This window comes from Myzus persicae, unplaced genomic scaffold, assembly GCF_001856785.1.
Source record: "Myzus persicae strain clone G006 unplaced genomic scaffold, MPER_G0061.0, whole genome shotgun sequence".
In the NCBI taxonomy this organism is placed as follows: Eukaryota; Metazoa; Arthropoda; class Insecta; order Hemiptera; family Aphididae; genus Myzus; species Myzus persicae.
The window spans coordinates 133,492-152,656 of NW_019102192.1; the positions used below are offsets into that span (position 1 = coordinate 133,492).

The 19,165-nt window shown below is 28.4% G+C and overlaps 1 protein-coding gene across 6 annotated transcripts in view; it reads right to left on the reverse strand.

Moving 5' to 3' along the window:
* Positions 1-19,165, reverse strand: part of LOC111031502 (neurobeachin) — a 228,408-nt gene that overhangs the window by 74,040 nt on the left and 135,203 nt on the right. For 3 of the 6 annotated variants that reach the window (XM_022311477.1, XM_022311476.1, XM_022311481.1), the window contains 28 exons: positions 16,398-16,493; positions 16,176-16,297; positions 15,908-16,034; positions 15,677-15,796; positions 14,795-14,941; positions 13,607-13,741; positions 11,775-11,915; positions 11,527-11,660; positions 10,907-11,120; positions 10,613-10,835; positions 10,406-10,540; positions 10,138-10,336; positions 9,181-9,289; positions 7,868-7,949; positions 7,613-7,764; positions 7,383-7,547; positions 7,129-7,305; positions 5,491-7,045; positions 4,671-4,751; positions 4,071-4,281; positions 3,857-4,010; positions 3,479-3,793; positions 3,328-3,426; positions 3,095-3,260; positions 2,795-2,950; positions 1,817-1,899; positions 812-992; positions 97-393 (listed from right to left, as the gene is read on the reverse strand). In XM_022311477.1, coding sequence (XP_022167169.1) covers positions 97-393; positions 812-992; positions 1,817-1,899; positions 2,795-2,950; positions 3,095-3,260; positions 3,328-3,426; positions 3,479-3,793; positions 3,857-4,010; positions 4,071-4,281; positions 4,671-4,751; positions 5,491-7,045; positions 7,129-7,305; positions 7,383-7,547; positions 7,613-7,764; positions 7,868-7,949; positions 9,181-9,289; positions 10,138-10,336; positions 10,406-10,540; positions 10,613-10,835; positions 10,907-11,120; positions 11,527-11,660; positions 11,775-11,915; positions 13,607-13,741; positions 14,795-14,941; positions 15,677-15,796; positions 15,908-16,034; positions 16,176-16,297; positions 16,398-16,493 — 5,776 coding nt within the window. Of the gene's footprint in view, positions 1-96; positions 394-811; positions 993-1,816; positions 1,903-2,794; positions 2,951-3,094; positions 3,261-3,327; positions 3,427-3,478; positions 3,794-3,856; positions 4,011-4,070; positions 4,282-4,670; positions 4,752-5,490; positions 7,046-7,128; positions 7,306-7,382; positions 7,548-7,612; positions 7,765-7,867; positions 7,950-9,180; positions 9,290-10,137; positions 10,337-10,405; positions 10,541-10,612; positions 10,836-10,906; positions 11,121-11,526; positions 11,661-11,774; positions 11,916-13,606; positions 13,742-14,794; positions 14,942-15,676; positions 15,797-15,907; positions 16,035-16,175; positions 16,298-16,397; positions 16,494-19,165 lie in introns of all 6 variants that reach the window. The other 3 variants (XM_022311478.1, XM_022311480.1, XM_022311479.1) reach the window with 3 other exon arrangements.

Sequence of the window (19,165 nt, forward strand, 5' to 3'; positions counted from 1 at the left end):
AAATAATATTCTTAAGGTTTTTAATAAATTCTACACATAAATTATGAATATATTTGTATTATATAAATAGCAGTAAACCGAATTCAATATAATTACCTTTGCCTTCCATAAGCAATTCTTGACCATGGGAACCAACGAGAGTCTTTGACAAAAACGGAGCAAAGTCGACCATTATTTCACGTAAAAGTGGGCACACGGAACCTAGTGCTGCTTCCAACTTGTGTGTAAGAGACGCCTCTCTATTGGGCAAATGTGTCTGATGAGGCAAGTTGACATTTTTTAAGCCAAAGTCCTCAACGTTATGTCCAGGATTTTGCATATTAAGGTTTTGGGTAGTCGATGTCGGGATATTGACCACGGATATTTCACTGAGTGGTTTGTCTCCACGTATATCTGCAAATAAGCACAAAAATGAAATTTTTTGATGAGCAAATGTTAAAATGTTCAATGAAAATATAAATGATAAATTTAAAATTTCACTGTTTGGTATTACAAAACAATTTTGTTTGCTCTGCTAGTTAAGTTAAAATTATATAAAACTTTGCAACACCAGTTTTATCATGCATATTAATCAGCATTACTTGCATAAAAAAAAAAAGTTAATTATACAGAGCATTGAGCATAGATACAAAATTATATATGAGTCTTTTTTTATGAAAATCTTAATCAAATGAAAATAGGATTATTGTTGTTGATCTTACTATTAATTATTATTAGAATGCATTTTTACATTGTGTAATAGATATATATCGTGTATACTCTTGAATACATTACATAGTTTATATCAGTGATCAATATTTATCTATCTAACCTCTATGTACTCTTCCATCATCTTCGTTGTTAGACTGAGAGTCCTCATTAAGATTTACATCGGTCCATGCTTCTTCATTATGAGCAGATGCTATGGTACTAGCTTTGACATCAGTATCATTGCTTTCAGCATCACTGCATGCAGCTGAGCTTGTAGATGCTAATTCTTCAGAGCATGTACTCTAAACAAGCATTAATAAAAAGTATGAAGTATTATTAGATATTATTAGTTTATATATATATTTTTTTAAATTTTACAATCGTAAAATTGTATTATTCTGTAGACCTGGATGACCAGTTCAACAAAATTAACATAAGCATATGTGCACTAAACAAACTAAAACATAAACAACATGTTAACCAACAGTGTTAAGTACCTATAATAATATGTATAATACATAATTTGTCAATCATTGCTTTTGTGCATATCAATACCTAATTATTGTGTTACAAAAAACCGTGTGTTATGGGTTCGCGCTCTAAGCTAGTACCTTTTTTGGAGCCAATATAGATTTGTTATTTAAGACATTACGGCGATAGCGTAAGTTATAATTGTTGAACGATGTTACTGGTGGTACTCTGAGCAGTTGCTACACAAATGAACATAAAACAACACAATAGAACAATATTCCACATTCTTGACAACATTTAAGACGCATTTGATAAATATTGTAATTTTTAACCAATAAGTACTAACACAAGACACAAGCCCTAAGTAAATATGTGGTCTTTTAAAATTATTTAGATAATTATGACATAACAATTCATGGAAACATCATGATTCAAAGAACATTTTATTGAATACAAGTGTATAAGCATTGAGAGTTAGTAAATTATAGTACCTAATTAAAATTAATAACAATTAATATTGTCAAATTTGTAAAATATGAATAACATTCATAAAAGATGAAATACTTCAAATTCATTCAGTACTAAGAGCACATAAATTCCATTGTTAACCAGTTAATGACAATGAAAAAATTATCATGATTGATAACTAATTTACCTTGTTGCACGGGATATTTGGCACTTGTGAAGTATGATTTAAATTGTCCATTGATGTCATCATCATATTATAGTCTTCTTCATCTGCTGAAACAAATTTGTATGATATTCATAATATAATGTAAATTTTCATGTACATTTTAATTGACATGCCATCTATTTCTAATGCCAGTTAAACAAACCAAACGAACTGAATTTTTTAATTAATTGGACATTTTGGAAATTAAACACGCATACTACCCTACTGTAAAAATGTAAATTGATTCCATGCATGTCAAACACAACTAGTAGTTAAATAAACATGTAACATAAATATTGTAATATGAATTGCATTGAATAATCAATAAAATTGAAAATATTTGTTGATTTAAACTTATTATATTAAAAACAAAGTCAATAAACTGAACATAGTAATATGAAATAATATGACATTTTATAAAAGAAATGGTATACCATTTAACATTAACATTATTAACATATTTGGTATATTTAAAGTAAAATAAAAGAATAATAATGTAGTTTTTTTTTATTTTAGTACTAACTAATTACAAATTTCCTTTAAACAACATTCAGTCTAAAATAAAATATAAAGACATTATTTTGTCAGTACATTTTTAATAGAATAATGCATATAGATTATACAACATACGCACACAAAATTTATATATTATAAAGGTTAAATCAGTCTTTACAAATTCTGTATTTGACATAAATAAATATTTACAATTCCATACACTTTGGAAATATTATCTATAAATAACAATATTTTAGGCACCAATAACAATTTAACTGTGGGGCAGTGAGCCAAATTAATGAATGAAGGTAAATACTAGCTACACTAAAAATAAATAAAAAATTGAGCGTGGAGCTTTCTATTTATTATTTTTTTTTCATTTACAAGCGTAACACAGTGCTATCTAAGGCCAAATCAAAAATTGGACAAGGATAAAAAAAAACATTTGGTAGAACATAATCTGACCTTGTTGTCCTAACGAGGGCGCAGCGTAATGTGACATAATGTTGCGGTGGCCGAAGTTATGGGGCATTTGTGGATCTATCGAGTGAGACGGAGGTAGGAATTGAGGATAGACATGATGGGACCATTGAGGAAACAACGGTCTTGTACCATGACAATCTGGGCACAATAAGAATTCAATTAAAATTCCACTTCAAATCAATGGGACACAACATTTAAGTGCCACTAAACTATTCTTAATGGTGTGTGAAAGGTTACGAAGTAAAATTAATATTAAGATTAATTATTGGTAAAATATATTACTTGGCGGACTTTCTGATCGGGTTTGGTTATTGTTTGGTTGAGAGTTCCCGTGTATCTGTAACATTGCTGTAGGTGGTTCTAATATGTCTCTATACTTGGATACCATCAACACTGATACAAAATATACAATAGCCAATGATAGAAATTGTGCTTGCTTGGTTTCCTCCTAAAGTCAAAAATAAAACAAAAAATGTTCAATTAACTATATAATAATACATAAAAGAAACTTTTACCACATCTCTATAAATAACTGCACGCAAACGATTAATGTCCATTTCTTGTAATAGTTTTTCTGGATCACGTATAGGATTTGTGGAACCATCGATTAAGCTCTGAAACATTAACATATTCAAAACCTGGTAATTTCACTATAATAATAGTTACCTTAGGAGATGATTGTCCAGCTCGGATAAGTGATTGCAAATGTAACTGTTTAGGGTTATTTGGTTGAGAAGGTAATACCAACAGACGACTACGTTCTTTGCATTCTAAACAGTTACGCACCGCATTTGTGCATACTAATCGCAAACATTGTCGTAATATTCCACCACTTGACATGTTCTTTTCTGTTTCTAATTCAGAGAAATTGAGAGAACTAGCAAATACCAACACATCAGCCATGTTGACTAATCTTTGTAGTAGGGATGCAGCCACTTCGACTGTCATTCCTTGAGTAGGTTCCATAATATCTAGCTCACTCTGAAATTGTAATAAAATTAATGAAATTCCAGACAATCAGACAATAGGTAATGATTCCCTTACATTAGGCGATGTGGCGGACGCAAGCAATGGTAATAGTCCACCACAAGCTATGATTAAGTTGTCCGACAACTGTGAGATCAAATGTACAGTATTAACCACGAAAATTGCATTCTCGGCTCCATTAACAAAGTCCAAAACAGATTTGGTAGAGTGGCTATAAATACAATAAATCAATTATTTATTCAAGCTGTGTTTCAATATAATAATTTGTTACCCTCTCCAGACTTGAATGTTGGATTCAAGTGAATAAAGTACATCTGATAGTAATCTTTGATGAATGTAAGACCATTTGAATTCTGGAATTCTAAAAGGAGGTCTGGATGGACCTGGATTAAACATTGGCCTTGTATCTATATTTGGAGCAATTGGTTTTTTCTCAGTCTTTTTACTTTTTTTGTCTTCAACTCCATTTACTGAAGTAGATTCTAAAATTAAAATAAAGTAGTATAGGTGCTTATAGTAGACCACAAGGATCTTAAATTATATTTATGTAAATATTAAGATGGCAGTGATTCAGATTAGTGACTACTTTGGTGAGTCAATAACATCTTTATTTATCTCCAGTCCGATTAATGGCTATTATGTGTTTGGGATTCAAACCAGTAACAACTAATTGGTCGGTTAGTGTTACATTATAGTTGCATTTATTTTATAAAGTTCATATTTGTTTGCTCAAGAAGTGTTAAAAAATATTTGGGTCACATTATAATTGATTATATAGACATTATTGCAGTTAAAATGCATTTTTTTTTCAGATAGTTTTTAGAGCATTTAAGTCTGAGGCATAGTTATTATAATTAATTTATATTATTACCCGATGTTTCTGGAATCTTGTTTTCCATAATAATGTCTGTAACACTGTCAGTTATTGGTATAGATTTACTTTCTTCTTTTTCTAAAATTTAAAAAATATAACTTTCAGATTATTAATGTACTAATGACTAATGTACATTATTATTTTAAAAATAACGTAAAACTACTTTAAAAAAATCAAACAAAAAATAATTAATTTTATAATATATAATTTATATAATTTTGAAATCTGAAAACACCAAAGTGAATATAAACTTGTATGACTTTGTCTATGCGAGTTGGAGAGTAGAAAATAAAGTACTTATAAGCCACGTGGCTGTCTTGATCACATAATAAATTAATAATTATGCAAATAATTAAAAGATTATAGGGCTATATAACATGTTTGGTTAGGTACTTCTTTTTCAAATATTTAGTTTTAACAAACTTATAATATGTTTAACAAAAAAAAGTCTGATTGAAAACAATAAAAATACTAATTAAAATTTGTTCCATTGTATCACATAAAGAACTATACATCATAACTATATTTTATAAGTCAAAACTTATATGAGGTTGATAAAATTATTGTTTTCTGAAATCAAAATAAATAATCATAACAGTATACCTAATATAATAATAATCACAAGTAAAATAATAAGATCGCTGTTAGACATTTAGATTTTTCGAATGATTGATTTTTTGTCTGGGAACTCCCGGGTGAACAACAAGAAGCAGAGTGTGCCAGACCTACACTTTTCTGATGTCCTTAGATAACATAGTTATCAATACTAGTTTTTAATCACTAAATACTATTTTTGAACAACTATCATATATTTTACCTGCTTTGTTCTTCACATTTTCGTTACACTCATTTTCAGGTCCATTACAGTTTTCAATAATTTTGTCATTTTCTATGTGAACTTCATTTTCTCTTAAAATATTGACATGTTCTATCACGTTATCTACATTGTCATCTATGGTAGTTAAATTTGTATTAACAACATTTTCTTCTATTTTATCAACATTTTCTTCTATTTTATAAATATTTTCTTTTATATTATTAACAGTTTCTTCTACTTTATAAACATTGTCTGCTACATTTAAAACATTTTCTGGTACTTCATTAACATTTTCTTCTGTTAAATTTATATTTTCTTCAACTTTAGTATCATTTTCTTCCAAATGTTCAATATGCCCCTCTTTTATTTGTTGTTCTATGATTGCTTCTGATGTGTTTTTGGACGGAATTTCCACTTCATTATTGGAGTCTATGGACGGATTCAATTGAGACATAACATCATCATTAACAGTGCTGGTATGATCATTTGCATTCAAGTTGATTTTTTCTAATTTTTTTTTTGGCGTATCATTAAGTTCATTTGGTGTTAAATATGCCTCTGAACAATCACTATCGACAGTGTCAAATGTCTGAACTGTTATCACAGATATTGGTTGAGCATTAATATTTTGCTCACTATTATTTTCTACACCATTTTCATTAATTTCATGCTGTAAAGATTCTGAATTTATGATTGTTTCACTATCACTACTATTACTAATACTGTCTTGATTCAGAACATTGCCTTTTATTTTTTCTTTCAAGCTTTCATTAGATCCCGAATCAATCATTATGGCTATTTCGATATTTTCTTTTTCGGTAATAATATTATCTTTAAGATCTTCACTTAGCATAGTGTTAAGACAATTATGCATTTCAATATCTTTTGATACTACATCTTCACCATTAGATACTATATGGTTTTCAATTATTTCATCAAAATTAAGTTCAGTACTTTCATGATCAACAGGTAATATGTCACCATTTACTTGCAAATATTTTTCAGTTGTTGAACTGTCTAGCTGAATACTATTTTTGACAGCAGCATCCAAAACTTTAATTTCTTCTGAAATATTCAAATTTGTTTTGACATCTTCAACCACTTTTGATGAAATTACATCGTCAACTTGTTCAATAATATCATTTTCATTTTGCTCATTCAAATCTAATACATCTTGTTTGTTGTCTGTCATATTTGGTAATAATTCATCAATTGTTATTTCATTAGGTGATTCCAAATTTTCATTTTCATTTTTATTGGAAACATTTTCAAGTTTATTTTCAATTTCTTTTGATATTTCTTCATTTGATTTAATAATTTCTTTTGTAGAGCATAATTCATTACTCGGAGTTTGGGTCCTTAAAATGTTTTTTTCTATTTTACGATCTGTAAAAGTTTCTAGTTGTGTGGTTTCACTTGGAATCAATGATTCTTGATTTTCAATTTCACTCTCTCTTAATGTAGTTTCAAAATTTTTTGTCAACTCTTGTTCGTCTCTTTCATCACATTTTTTAAGAGCTGGAATGTCTTTTACAGGTGTACTAATAGTAGATTCCTAAAGTAAATAAAGGAAAATGATAGTTATTATAATTGTATAAACATAATACATATTAATATTAAATTAATGATTAAACATACTGGAGTTTCAGATGGAGAATGATTTATGGGTGGTGCTGGAGGTTGGTTTTCCCAACCAGATATGGTACTGATTGGACGTTGCTGACGTAGACGTGGGTCTGTAATGTTGTCACTACGTTGGCGCTCATAGTGTTCATACATTAAAGCAAATTGAAGTTTAAACTCTTCAAAGGATACCTGTAATTATAATATTATATTATTTTAATTGAAGGTTTTAATAAAATTACAAAAAAACCATCTAATATCAAAATTACCTTTGAATGTACAATTGCCAAAGTGTCAACCCACACTCTCCAACCACCATACTCATGTTTGATAGCATGATGAAGTAACATAGTGAATAAGTTATAGACCATATCGGACACTTTTTGCTCTTCACACGTTCTTGGATGAATATACGCCATTGCTATCAGCCATTCCTTGTATAAATAAGAAATGTATTTAACAACATTCAATTAAAATATTCCTACATTTAGTAACTCACTTGCCAAACAGACATTTGCAATACTGTTCTTCTATTCTCACGATTATTGCTACAAAGTATTGTCATGTCAGATAAAAACAGTTTCTTTACTTCTAATAATTGCTCAGATGGTTTCGCTTGACGAATTAGAGTAGCTACTACTTTCAAAATCACTAGAATAAATAAAAATATTATACACATCATACTTTATTTTACTAGAAAAAAAAATACAATTTTTATTAAGAATTAACCTAGATATTTGAAAAAAAAACTTACTAGGATTTTCTAATCTACAATTACTATCAGGTTCTGGATGCCTAGTATAAAGTATTTGTTGACTAATACGCTCGGTTAATATCTAAACAAAACAAAATAAATATGTAACTAAAGTATAGTTAACTGTAGTATGAATACATTATTATTATTATATATTACTGTATTAGTAAATAAACTGTTTTATTACTGTATATATTTTTATTTTTAACTTTGAAACATTAGAATTGAAATTGAAAGCTGAAATATAATCATTTCTCTACATTTTGTAATTGATAAATTTATTAAGATATATTAACTTCATTGTCTCTAAGTTAAATACAGTAAGCACATGTAGATGGATGTATGTTACATAATATTTATTTTAGTTTTGTTAATACAATTTAAAAACCCAGTTAAATATTTTAACAAATATATTAATATTTTGAATTTTTAACAAAATTGTATGATAATGACATAGATTAAAATGGCATCACAACTAATGAGCAAAATAAACCAGGTCTCAGACATACCTACATGAGATACCAAATGTTTACACAAGATACATAACAACTTAATTTGTACAATATCAAAAAACATATTTAATATATTAACATGTTTTAGTCTAAAAAGTTAAATTTTGACATTAAAAAATGGCAACACTATCATCCAACTACAGTTGATACCTAAATTGTGTAAAAATTCGGAATTCAAAATTATTCTGTAAAATGTAGTTTTCCCATTATCAATATAATGATTAAATTTTCTTAGGTGAATTTAATTAAGTATTCAAATTTCTGGTCAAACCATAAATATTTTTATTACAATAATTAAATACATTTTGCGTACAACAAAGTCAGTAAGAAAAAAAAGTGGTAAAATGTATTGATCCATTGAAATATTCCCTAGGGTCTGACACTTGAACAGTTGAGCAGAACAATGTTTTTATTATATTTATATTATATAATTTTCAAAATCATATAAAACTTATAAAATGAGATGACAAATATGATTCACAAGGGAATATTGCATAGAAATTTATTCTGAGCAATAAAAACTTTCTACTAAGGCAATTGAGTAGGTAAAAAAAAAACAATTTATGTCACTCTACATATTTTCTTCTTAAGGAGACTTCATTATCATAACTTATCATCATGTATTCTAAATCTTAGTTGGTTTAAATTAAATTGGTCAAGTAACCAAACATATTTATATTTTACAGTCAATTGTATAATAATAATTTTATAAATTATATTACAATTTAAAAAGGTTATATAGGTGTTTTGACACAGTTATAATCTTTTAAGTAAAATAAATAAAATATGTTTCATACTAACCTCATATAGAACATTATAAGTGGGTAGTGTAATTGTTTCTTCGTTTAACATCAAACGTTCTGACAGCAGAGTATATAAATTATAAGGACTCATCACATCATATTTCCTTCTAAAATAATAAAACAATTATAATTATTAGTTATTTCTATTAAGCAAATATTTTTACCCTTAAACATATAAGTCTAATGTAGAATTCTTTTACTTTTTCATAGAAAAAAGATACCCAACGAAAACCCATTATATTTTTATTTTGAATTATTATTATTTAATTATATTTTAATATTTTAAATATTTGTTTTTCTGTTTTAGTGTTTTCATATTTAAATTGGTGCTACCCGTATATATTTTATTTATAACAAAAATAATACTATAAAACCAATGAATAAAAACAATTCCATTAAAATTAATATAATTTAATTTATATTTTTAATTTAAGTAGGTACAAAGTATTTAAAATCTTTATAATATACAAAATGAGATATGCGAAAAAAAAATGGCTACATCATATTCTTATTGTAATCTTGCTATGGATTTTCATATAACTTGGCTTTTTACCAAAATGTTTTGAATTACTTACAAAAAAGGTATATCTTTATAAAAGTACATTTTTCTATTTTTTAATGTATAGGTTAGGTTAGACATTTATCAATTTTAAGCTTACATTTTTTTTCTAAAAAAATATGTGCACTTTACACAGATAATAAATAATATTGATCATATTTATAAAATGTAGATGTAATATTTTAGCCAAGAAAATGTTATTTTTGTGCAACTAATAATTGTTTATTATTATTATTATTATTATTATTATTATTATTATTAAGAGAGTGATTATTTATAATCTGTATACAGTAAACACTACTGGTAACATGTTTAAAACTAGAGATATTTGAAACTGACTGTTTATATAAATATTAATTTGAACTTAACACATAACGTCTACTTTCATTAACTTACTTATGTGTACTGCGGCTCAAGAAGAATCCTAAAAGCTTTAGGGCTTGAAGTCTAATTAATTGGCTTTCGGATGCCACTAGTTTAAATACACATCGTACGCCATGCTTTACGTCAAAAGCTGGTATCATCGATGCCGGTTGTTCAGACATAAGGGACATGAGAGTTTGAAGAACATCGTGTAGATTTTCGTCCTCACAAACTATAAGCAAATGTATAAAATGAAATTAATTAAAGTAATTTTTTTTTTTAGTTTACAATTTGTTCTCACCAGTCGTCAAGTAATTAATAATACTCTGAAGCTCATCTTCTTTTAAACCTACGCCTAACATCATTAGCTGCTTAAGAAACAATAAAATATAACCTCTAATAATCAATATGTCTTTTTGAGCAGGTCGAGGGCCGTCTAGAATAAAAATAATATTTTATTAAACACTTCAAAATTTTGAAAAATTAAGGATTATATTTGAATATTTACCAAGTCCTTTTGGTATGATACCGCTCTTATTCCTTGGATTCACTACCCAGTAGTAATATTTAAGTGTATGTACAGTTTGCAATACAGTAGATACTCGCCGTACGTTTGAATAAATTTGGGTGTCTGAGAGGAATTCTGTTGCCAGATACGTGTAAAGCCTAGTTTGTACATGAGTTGGTGTGTATATCCACAGACCAGGATTGAAAAGTATGTGATCGAGGAGCTGATCAAAATTCAAATATAAAATTACACATAGAACACAATCTCATAAAATTGTTTAATATTTTAATTTACCTGTTTCAGTAGTAATTCGTTGTTGGGAGTAAGACAGGTGACTAGGTGTTTTGTGAGTCGTAGAAATGAACCCAATACTTCCAGTGTTAAATGGTCCCTAGACGACCTTTGTAACATGTAACTAATGACTAGAAATCCACGGTTTTGAATCATGTGCTGCTGTACCGTTTGTGAAGTTTCAACCATATCACAAATGAAACCCAATAACTTCCAACTGGGGGAAAAAAAATGAAAAATTAAGTTAAAATTAAATTTTAAGCTAAATCTCTAGTTGAAATTAATTGTATTGTGTGCCAACTAATTTATAATATACCATTGTTTTACTGTTTTAACAAAGTATATTTTTGGTTAAAACAGAATCAAAAACTAATTAAAACCCAACACAATTTCAAAATTAGAGCTACACATTATTAAAAATTATATTTAAATTGAATGTTTTAAAGTTAAAACCAATTTATAATTGAAATGAAAAAAAAAAAGAATAATGATGATTACTTTTTAATTTGTAATTTTCTTCATGAAGCTAATTTAATAATACATGTACATTGTTCAATTTCAAAAGTGAAATTAAGTGTATCATACTAAAAATTTAGACTAAAAAGTCAAATGTGTACTCATACCATATAGAAGCATCTTTTTTATCCATAGGTTCTGCAGATAAATCAAGTTGAGCAAATAATGGAAACAGCACTTGTATACCACCAACAGAATTTAAGGTACTGTGTATGGAATGGGTAATGACAGCTTTTACATCCTGATAAAAATGTTTAATAATTTTGTTAAAAATAAGTATTGTCTCTTTATTGAAGATCAATATTTTATTATTTGTTTTATTACACATAACAGTATTTATTATATAATGTAGTACCTGCAACATGAGTGCATGTGGTGTATGCACAAAATATGATGCATTTCCTTTCGGGGTTGATTGCAAACACAATTGACCATCAGTCGCTACAGGATTATACATGAACACTATTGCATTTGACAATTTACCATCATATAAAACCTAAAATGAAATTTAATTTTAATATGACATGTAAATTTTAAGTATATAATATGTCTATACACAATTGAATCAAGAAATAAATAGATATGAACCATCTACAAGTATACAGGTATTTTATATTGATCAGCCTTTACTGAAGTTCCATACTAACCTTTGACTTATCTTAAATACTCAATTTTAATGTATTAATAAAAATTAAACTATTCCAAATGAAAATTAAATTAATTGTATCTACTGATAATAATAAATGCAAGAATACCAACAATGAACGATTATAAAATAAAATTGCCTAATGCTACCAATAAAAAGTTTTATGTACCTACATTATTCAATGATCAAAGCAGCAGTATTTTTTTTCTTATCAACTTTAAAGTTTAAAAAAATGAACGTGGGTAAGTAATAATTAAAAAAAAATACATAAATTAAGTAAAAATCCAATCAAATTGAATTCCTTATTTGAATACCTTGTTTAATATATATTTTTACTGTAATTTCAAACTTGCAAAGTGAACCTATTTATGGAAAAAATACACAAACAAGCACTTAAAAGTCCCAACCAAAATAAAAAAACAATGGCAACAATACTCAAATGAATACGCATTATGCATACATATTTTTAATAAAACTCTAAAAGCTTACACATTATGTAGGCACCTTATGTATATTATGTTTAGTCTATATTATTAACTAATGTGATAAAAATCAATTTTACATTTATTTAAATATATGTTATACAAAGTGTACCTAAATTTCAGTATAATAAAAACAATGATTGACAGATTTAGTTATGGAAGAACTGGTATGAAATAATGTATTGTTTTTGTTTATTGGAGGAAACAATAATACAATGACTCACTTACTAAAAAGAATGCAATAGAATTGATAAAAAATTATTTTACTTAGTTTGTGGTTTAGTCTTATTTTTTTATATATACTGTATTATAAATTACGATTATAATATGTTGCCTATCAATAAGCAGACACAGGATATAAATATTTATTTTCTTTATACTTTAGAAAATCTTAGTAATATATTGAATCAATTTTTGGAGATTCTCGTGGTTTATAATATTAGATTATCAAATTTACTGAACATACATGAATATAAAAGTATATATTATAAATTCTTCTTTGAAGTCTCATGAAGAGTTTGGAGAATCAATTTTTGCAAAATGTTCAGAGTTCACCCATCTATATAGGTTTTTTCCAATAAATAAATTAGATGGGTCCAAAATAAAAAAAATGATACACATAATACAGTATACCTTACATAAAAGAAAAAAAAGCGGCCAAATGTCATCCAAAAGTATGATCAAGCATAATAACAATTTCCCACTTATACTTTCAAATCATTTGATACTCAATGTTTTAGAATCATAATTATTTAAAAAGTATAATTTATTAACATTTTATAATACACATTTAAAATAAAACAAATTTTTTACAAAGTAGAGAAATTTTGAATTAATTTAATAAACCATCAAATAGAAAGACAATTATAGATATATATCAAATTGGGTTTGAAAAAATAATTAATGTTTCACAAAATACCAAATGAAAATCCCTATAAGAAAAATATTACAGGAATTGCAATCACAATTTTACAACCATATATCAGCTGAAGCTAAAAACAAACAAAATTAATTAATACAAGTGCATAATAAAAAAAACAAACAAAACAAAATTCTTACAGAACTATCGACAGCGTGTTGGGGCATGCGAGAAATATCTGAATTCTGGGTTTGGCTCAAATTCTTAAATTCACTCACCCTTTTGTGATTCTCTGGTAGACTTAAATGGCATTCATTATCAAAACGAAATTGGCACTAAAAATAATTAAGTCAATATTAATAACATTAAACAAATATTTGAACAAAAATAATACAATTCAAGGCTTTAGGTTGAATTAAAATAACTATAGGTACTGAACATCTGAACTGATCATTAAAGTCTTAGTTAAATAAAAAAGTTACATTTGGTTATTAATAAAGCAAACCACTACAAGCCAAGTTAAAAGTGAAATGCATAATGATTAATGGATATTGGTGTACTATTGGGTATCAGTTTTACAGAAGAACATTAAGTATAGGATAAACATATTTAAAAGCAATTAAATAATAAAATAATTCAGAGCTTGAAACCAGTTACCGGTTTTTACCGAAAATTGGTAATTTCTCAGAATTTTAGGAACTTAAAATCTTTTAAGAGGGATTCACGCTAGGTACACCGTGTAATCGTTCTTCGATTGGTTGAACCGTGCGGTTCTTTTAAAGAATATCATAAGTTGTTATTTTATCACATTATACCACAGTAACCAAACGATACCACATAGTTGAACATAATATAATATAATATCCAAATGTTGACCGTATGGTTACAGTTATGTGCGGAAAAGTGATGAATGATGATTAAAAATCAGGTAGGTACAATATTCAAATCATTAGTATTGCATTTTGATATATCGTATAAACCAACATGAAAAACGATTAGAACAATTTTTCGGTTAGGTACCGCATGAGCGGTACCCCAAAATTTCGATGATGGTTTTAAGCCATATAATAATAATATTTTATTATTATGTTGACTATAAGTTATGTGTATTTTTTTTTATCACCATTATTAACTAATACACATCGACATAATTTAGATCAGCTATTAATAGTATTATAAATCCCAACTATTAATCAATTGTTCAAAAAAACATTTTAATTATTGTTAGGTAATAGTTTCGTTAATTTTGACAAAAACTATTTCTTGATAGTTGTAGGCAAAGTTTGAAACAAAAAGTAAGTTCAAGCCTTTTTATTAAAAACAAATAAAGCATACTTCACGAAAAATATTTTTTTAATTTAAAATGTAAACTGTTTGTAGGTACTAACTTTATATCCTGGACCTAATCTATGTATGGCACATATTTGGTGAGTTGTCAACGCTTCGCTGAACAAATATATGGCTGACATTTGACCGCAAAACACACGGTCTTCGTCCAGTTCCGGCGTCGCTCCAATGTAACATTTGTCGAACGGCTGTTTCACGATAATTATAATACAGTAATTAGGTCATAGATCATAAAATACAATATTATTAAATCCACAGCTTAATCCCAGGTGGCGATGCGATGTACTCGTCATCTTGTATTTATATGCAGGATTTTAGTTTGATTAAGGTTTTATCTAAGATTAATCAAGGACCCTTGAGAAGGGAGGGGATTTTTCGCCATTTACATTATTTTTTGTTAAACAGTTTTTATATGGTTGGTTAAAACCAATTATAGAGTTAGTCTCAAAATTAGTCTACGTTTATAATGTCCATACTGGATAATCTGTAGACCTGGTCAAGCTCATAATAAACGTAGTCATAATCGATGATACGACTATTATGGAAGGCGTTTAGCTATGTTCTTAATCATTCAAAAAGAAACTAAAACTATGATTCTAGATATTATTACCATTTTAAAATGTATTTTTTACCCATTAAAAATGAATAACAATTATTAATCTACGGTGTAGTGTAATGATTATGGAGGTAAATAAATATTTTTTGTAGAATACATTTCAGGGGGGTTAGAACTCTTAAACTTTTACCCCTGCGTACGCACGTGTCTAAATGACTCGGTGTCAATTAGTTTTTTAATCATATTTTAGTTTAAAATACTAGTTACCAGGGTCCGTGCTACGAATACAATTCTAGCCACCCTCCCCAGAAAAATGTCTCTAGTTGCCTCTATACGAGATGTGATGATAATATAATAATAAATGTACCTCGTTGGCAGACACGAACCAGGCCATTTCTGTACTCGATGCCAGTTGACCGTTCACCACGCATTTGATTTCGCTTTTCGTCCATCTGTTGTAAATGTACACAATGGCTATCATGTACCACTGCAATATAAATAAGCACACATATATAAGGATGAATGTATAGTATTAATTATACATTTTCCCGCAGGAAGACGAGTAAAGTTCGAGCGCAAGAGAGAAACACAATTTTACCTTCCGGGGTTGAAATTCATATTTTACACAGTGTTGGAAACCTTTGCCTTTAATCTTCATAGAGGTCAAAACTAAACAGTTCCCCACGAAATGTGCTGAATACCCCACGCCTTTACTCGTTTTGAAACTGAAAAAATAGCGAGAAGTATAATTAGACTTCTGTGTTAGAACAATTATTATAATTAAATGAAAAAAACGATGATGATTAGCTTGCAAAACAGGAAGGTACAAAAGATAGGTACAAAACCACCTAGGTTTAAATCATTACCAGTATAGATACGGCTTTTCACGTTCAATGTTCACCGAATTGATGGGATCCAGTCGAAACCACGTACAGAACGTAAAACCATTTTCATATGGCCATTTCGCTAACGGCGGCAGAACAATGGCCTAGGAAATAAAACAAATAAGTTAAAATAAAAATAAAATAAAAATAATCGAGACGACGGTGAACATATATAGGTATGCGCCGTGGTTAGTTGTCGCTTACCGATCCCTTTTTTCCGGGAAAACTGAAGAAGACATCCGGACCATTCCTTTGCGGCATCTGTCGCAAAACGTTCAAAAGCTTGGTGGAGTGTTTTGGCTGTAAACACACAGGGGAAATCATCAATTACGGCGTTTTCTTCGCAGATAGTTATATCGTATACATCCTTCTCTCATGCATTCGTAAAATCTAGGTGGTTCTAAGGTGACGCGGGTCACGGATGATTCGAATTTATTTCCACGAGACATCTTTTATATTTTATTAATGACTTCGCGAGCACAGGTGAACAATAATGTCATTGTGCAAAAATAGATACAACGTAATTATTATTGAATGGACTATTACACATAACAATAATAAGAACAATATAATATAACAATATTTAATAAACTCTATCTAATATTTTATGTACTATTTTTTAATAGTTTTTTTATTACCTATAATTGATTTAGAACTTCAGTACCTCAGTACCTGGCAGGTCGTTTTTCCATATTTTTATCCATTGTTTATATTTAGAATCATATTACATTATATTTTTATTTTTTAAATATATTCATATATACAGTGAAACTTCCCCTAAATAGTTACCCTCTGCATAGAGTTCATCTCCAAATAACAGACCACATTTTGGACACCGAGAGTGTCGTTCATTTAAAGGTTTCACCGATAATAAAGACTGGACAGCAAATTTAGTAATAATATTCTTTATAATAGTTTATAGGTTGGAGGTACATTATGATATTATACATCCACAAAATAACTGAATACAGTAGATACGCATGCGGGATATTAATAAATTATAATAAAAGAAACAGATGTATAATAATAAAAAAGAAGATAATAATTATAATTAGATACTAAAAACAAACTATAAATATTTAAGAGAGAACCAACAATTTTTTTTATATCTATATTTTCATAACGGTATCCGGTGAATAGGTCGCGAACAATTGATCGCCGGTGAATTGGTCGCCGGTGAATTGATCGCGGGCGAATTGGTCGTGAATACAATTGGTCGCCAGGATAATTGATCGTCAAAATTGTTTTTAAAAAATAATAATTATATAAAAAATAATAAAAATAAAAATAATAATATTAATAATCATACATTTTAATTTATAATTATTTAAAGTTGGAGTTGAAAATTATGGGCTATTCCTTTTAAAAAGTCTATTTTACTCCTACTATGATAGTCGTCACATATTTTTATAATTTTTTCTGCGTGATCTTTGTACTTCCGTTTAACACCCATTGTCATTCCTGCAATTAGTTGTTCTATTTGTAACTTCATAAGACTCTCCTCCTTTTTGAACGAATCTATACATTTCCATATAGTTGGATGACATGCGTTCAGACTAGATGCAAAGCCATTATGCCACCCTTCAACAGAATTGTTGGTCCGGGGGATATTTTCGAAAATATATTTATGACAGTTCCACAGCGTCACTGGAAATAATGCTGGTTTCCTTCGATTTCTTCGATCAAGACGTCCAATCCACGTATCTTCAAAATAATTTGTCAAAGGTGTTAATATTTCTTCGTTCAGTGAATAAAACTCTGAGTCCAGTAGTTCGTTCCAAGCATTTTCTACATCCTCTTCTGGTACAAAGGTAAGTGCTGCCATCATTCTAATTTGCAAAGCAAATTCCGAGTCTTCCATGTACCTATTTTGGAATCCTAAATTTTGCAAGCGTCTCCAAATGCTTTGCGATAAATGAAAAAAGCACCCACGAACTGATGTGTTGGTAAAAACACTTTGAATCGCATTAATCGCAGCTTTTTCAAAATCAACCATAATTGATTTTGGATTTAATGATTCGTTCAATGTTTTTAATGCGTTGTAGAAATTAACGTATGTGGTTTCCGTTTTATTTGGTAGCAATGCAAATATTGTTGGAAAAACATTGTTAAATTGAATTCCGTGAACAGTGTAAATTTGGTAGAATAAATTTGGTGACGTAGAAAAAGTTCCATCAGCAAACCAGTGTTCACATTTTTGTAGAAGTTGTAGGTTTTTTTGGGTGGAGAAAATTAAAATTCTATTTTCAACAAGACCACTGTCAAACAATAAAAATGGGTTTCCGTCAAATGTTGATCTATAATCGTCTGGTATGATCAATTCTAATAAAGTTTTTGGGTTTGGCGGAGCAGCTTGTTCTTTTTGTCGAATACGACGTACTGTTCTCTTTAAGATAGACACTGATGGCATTTGCCCTGCAGCAGCACTTGTCAACTATCCAATCATAAAAAAAAACCATACTTTTAAATTTAATCATATAGATATATTTTATAGTAATTTTATTATTAAGAGAATGAATACGACCTTTACATTTCATTTTTTTATATTGGTCACATTTCCATATTGACTTTTCTTCGCTTCCAAATTTTTCAAACGTATACATATAGCCGTTATAAATTAATTTATCTTTGCCTTTTTCACTCTTTATGAACTCCATTATTATAAAATAAAAAAACAGAAAACACACACGTACTATATAGCATCCACTAACAAATGCAAGTATGTAATGACAAATTGGTACGACCATCGGAATATAGATGTCGATAAGTCGATAACGATCGTATAAGCTTATCTAAGTTATTGCCACGCTAGTTCAATTATCTCGTGTGTACCTATAAGATTATTATATCTGTTAATCTGTACATCGTAAATTGGATTTACTGTACGTTATTTAAAAATAAATAAGAGTATTTTCTAAAATAATAAACATAAAACTCGGATATGTATATTAAATATTAACTACCTATGTAAT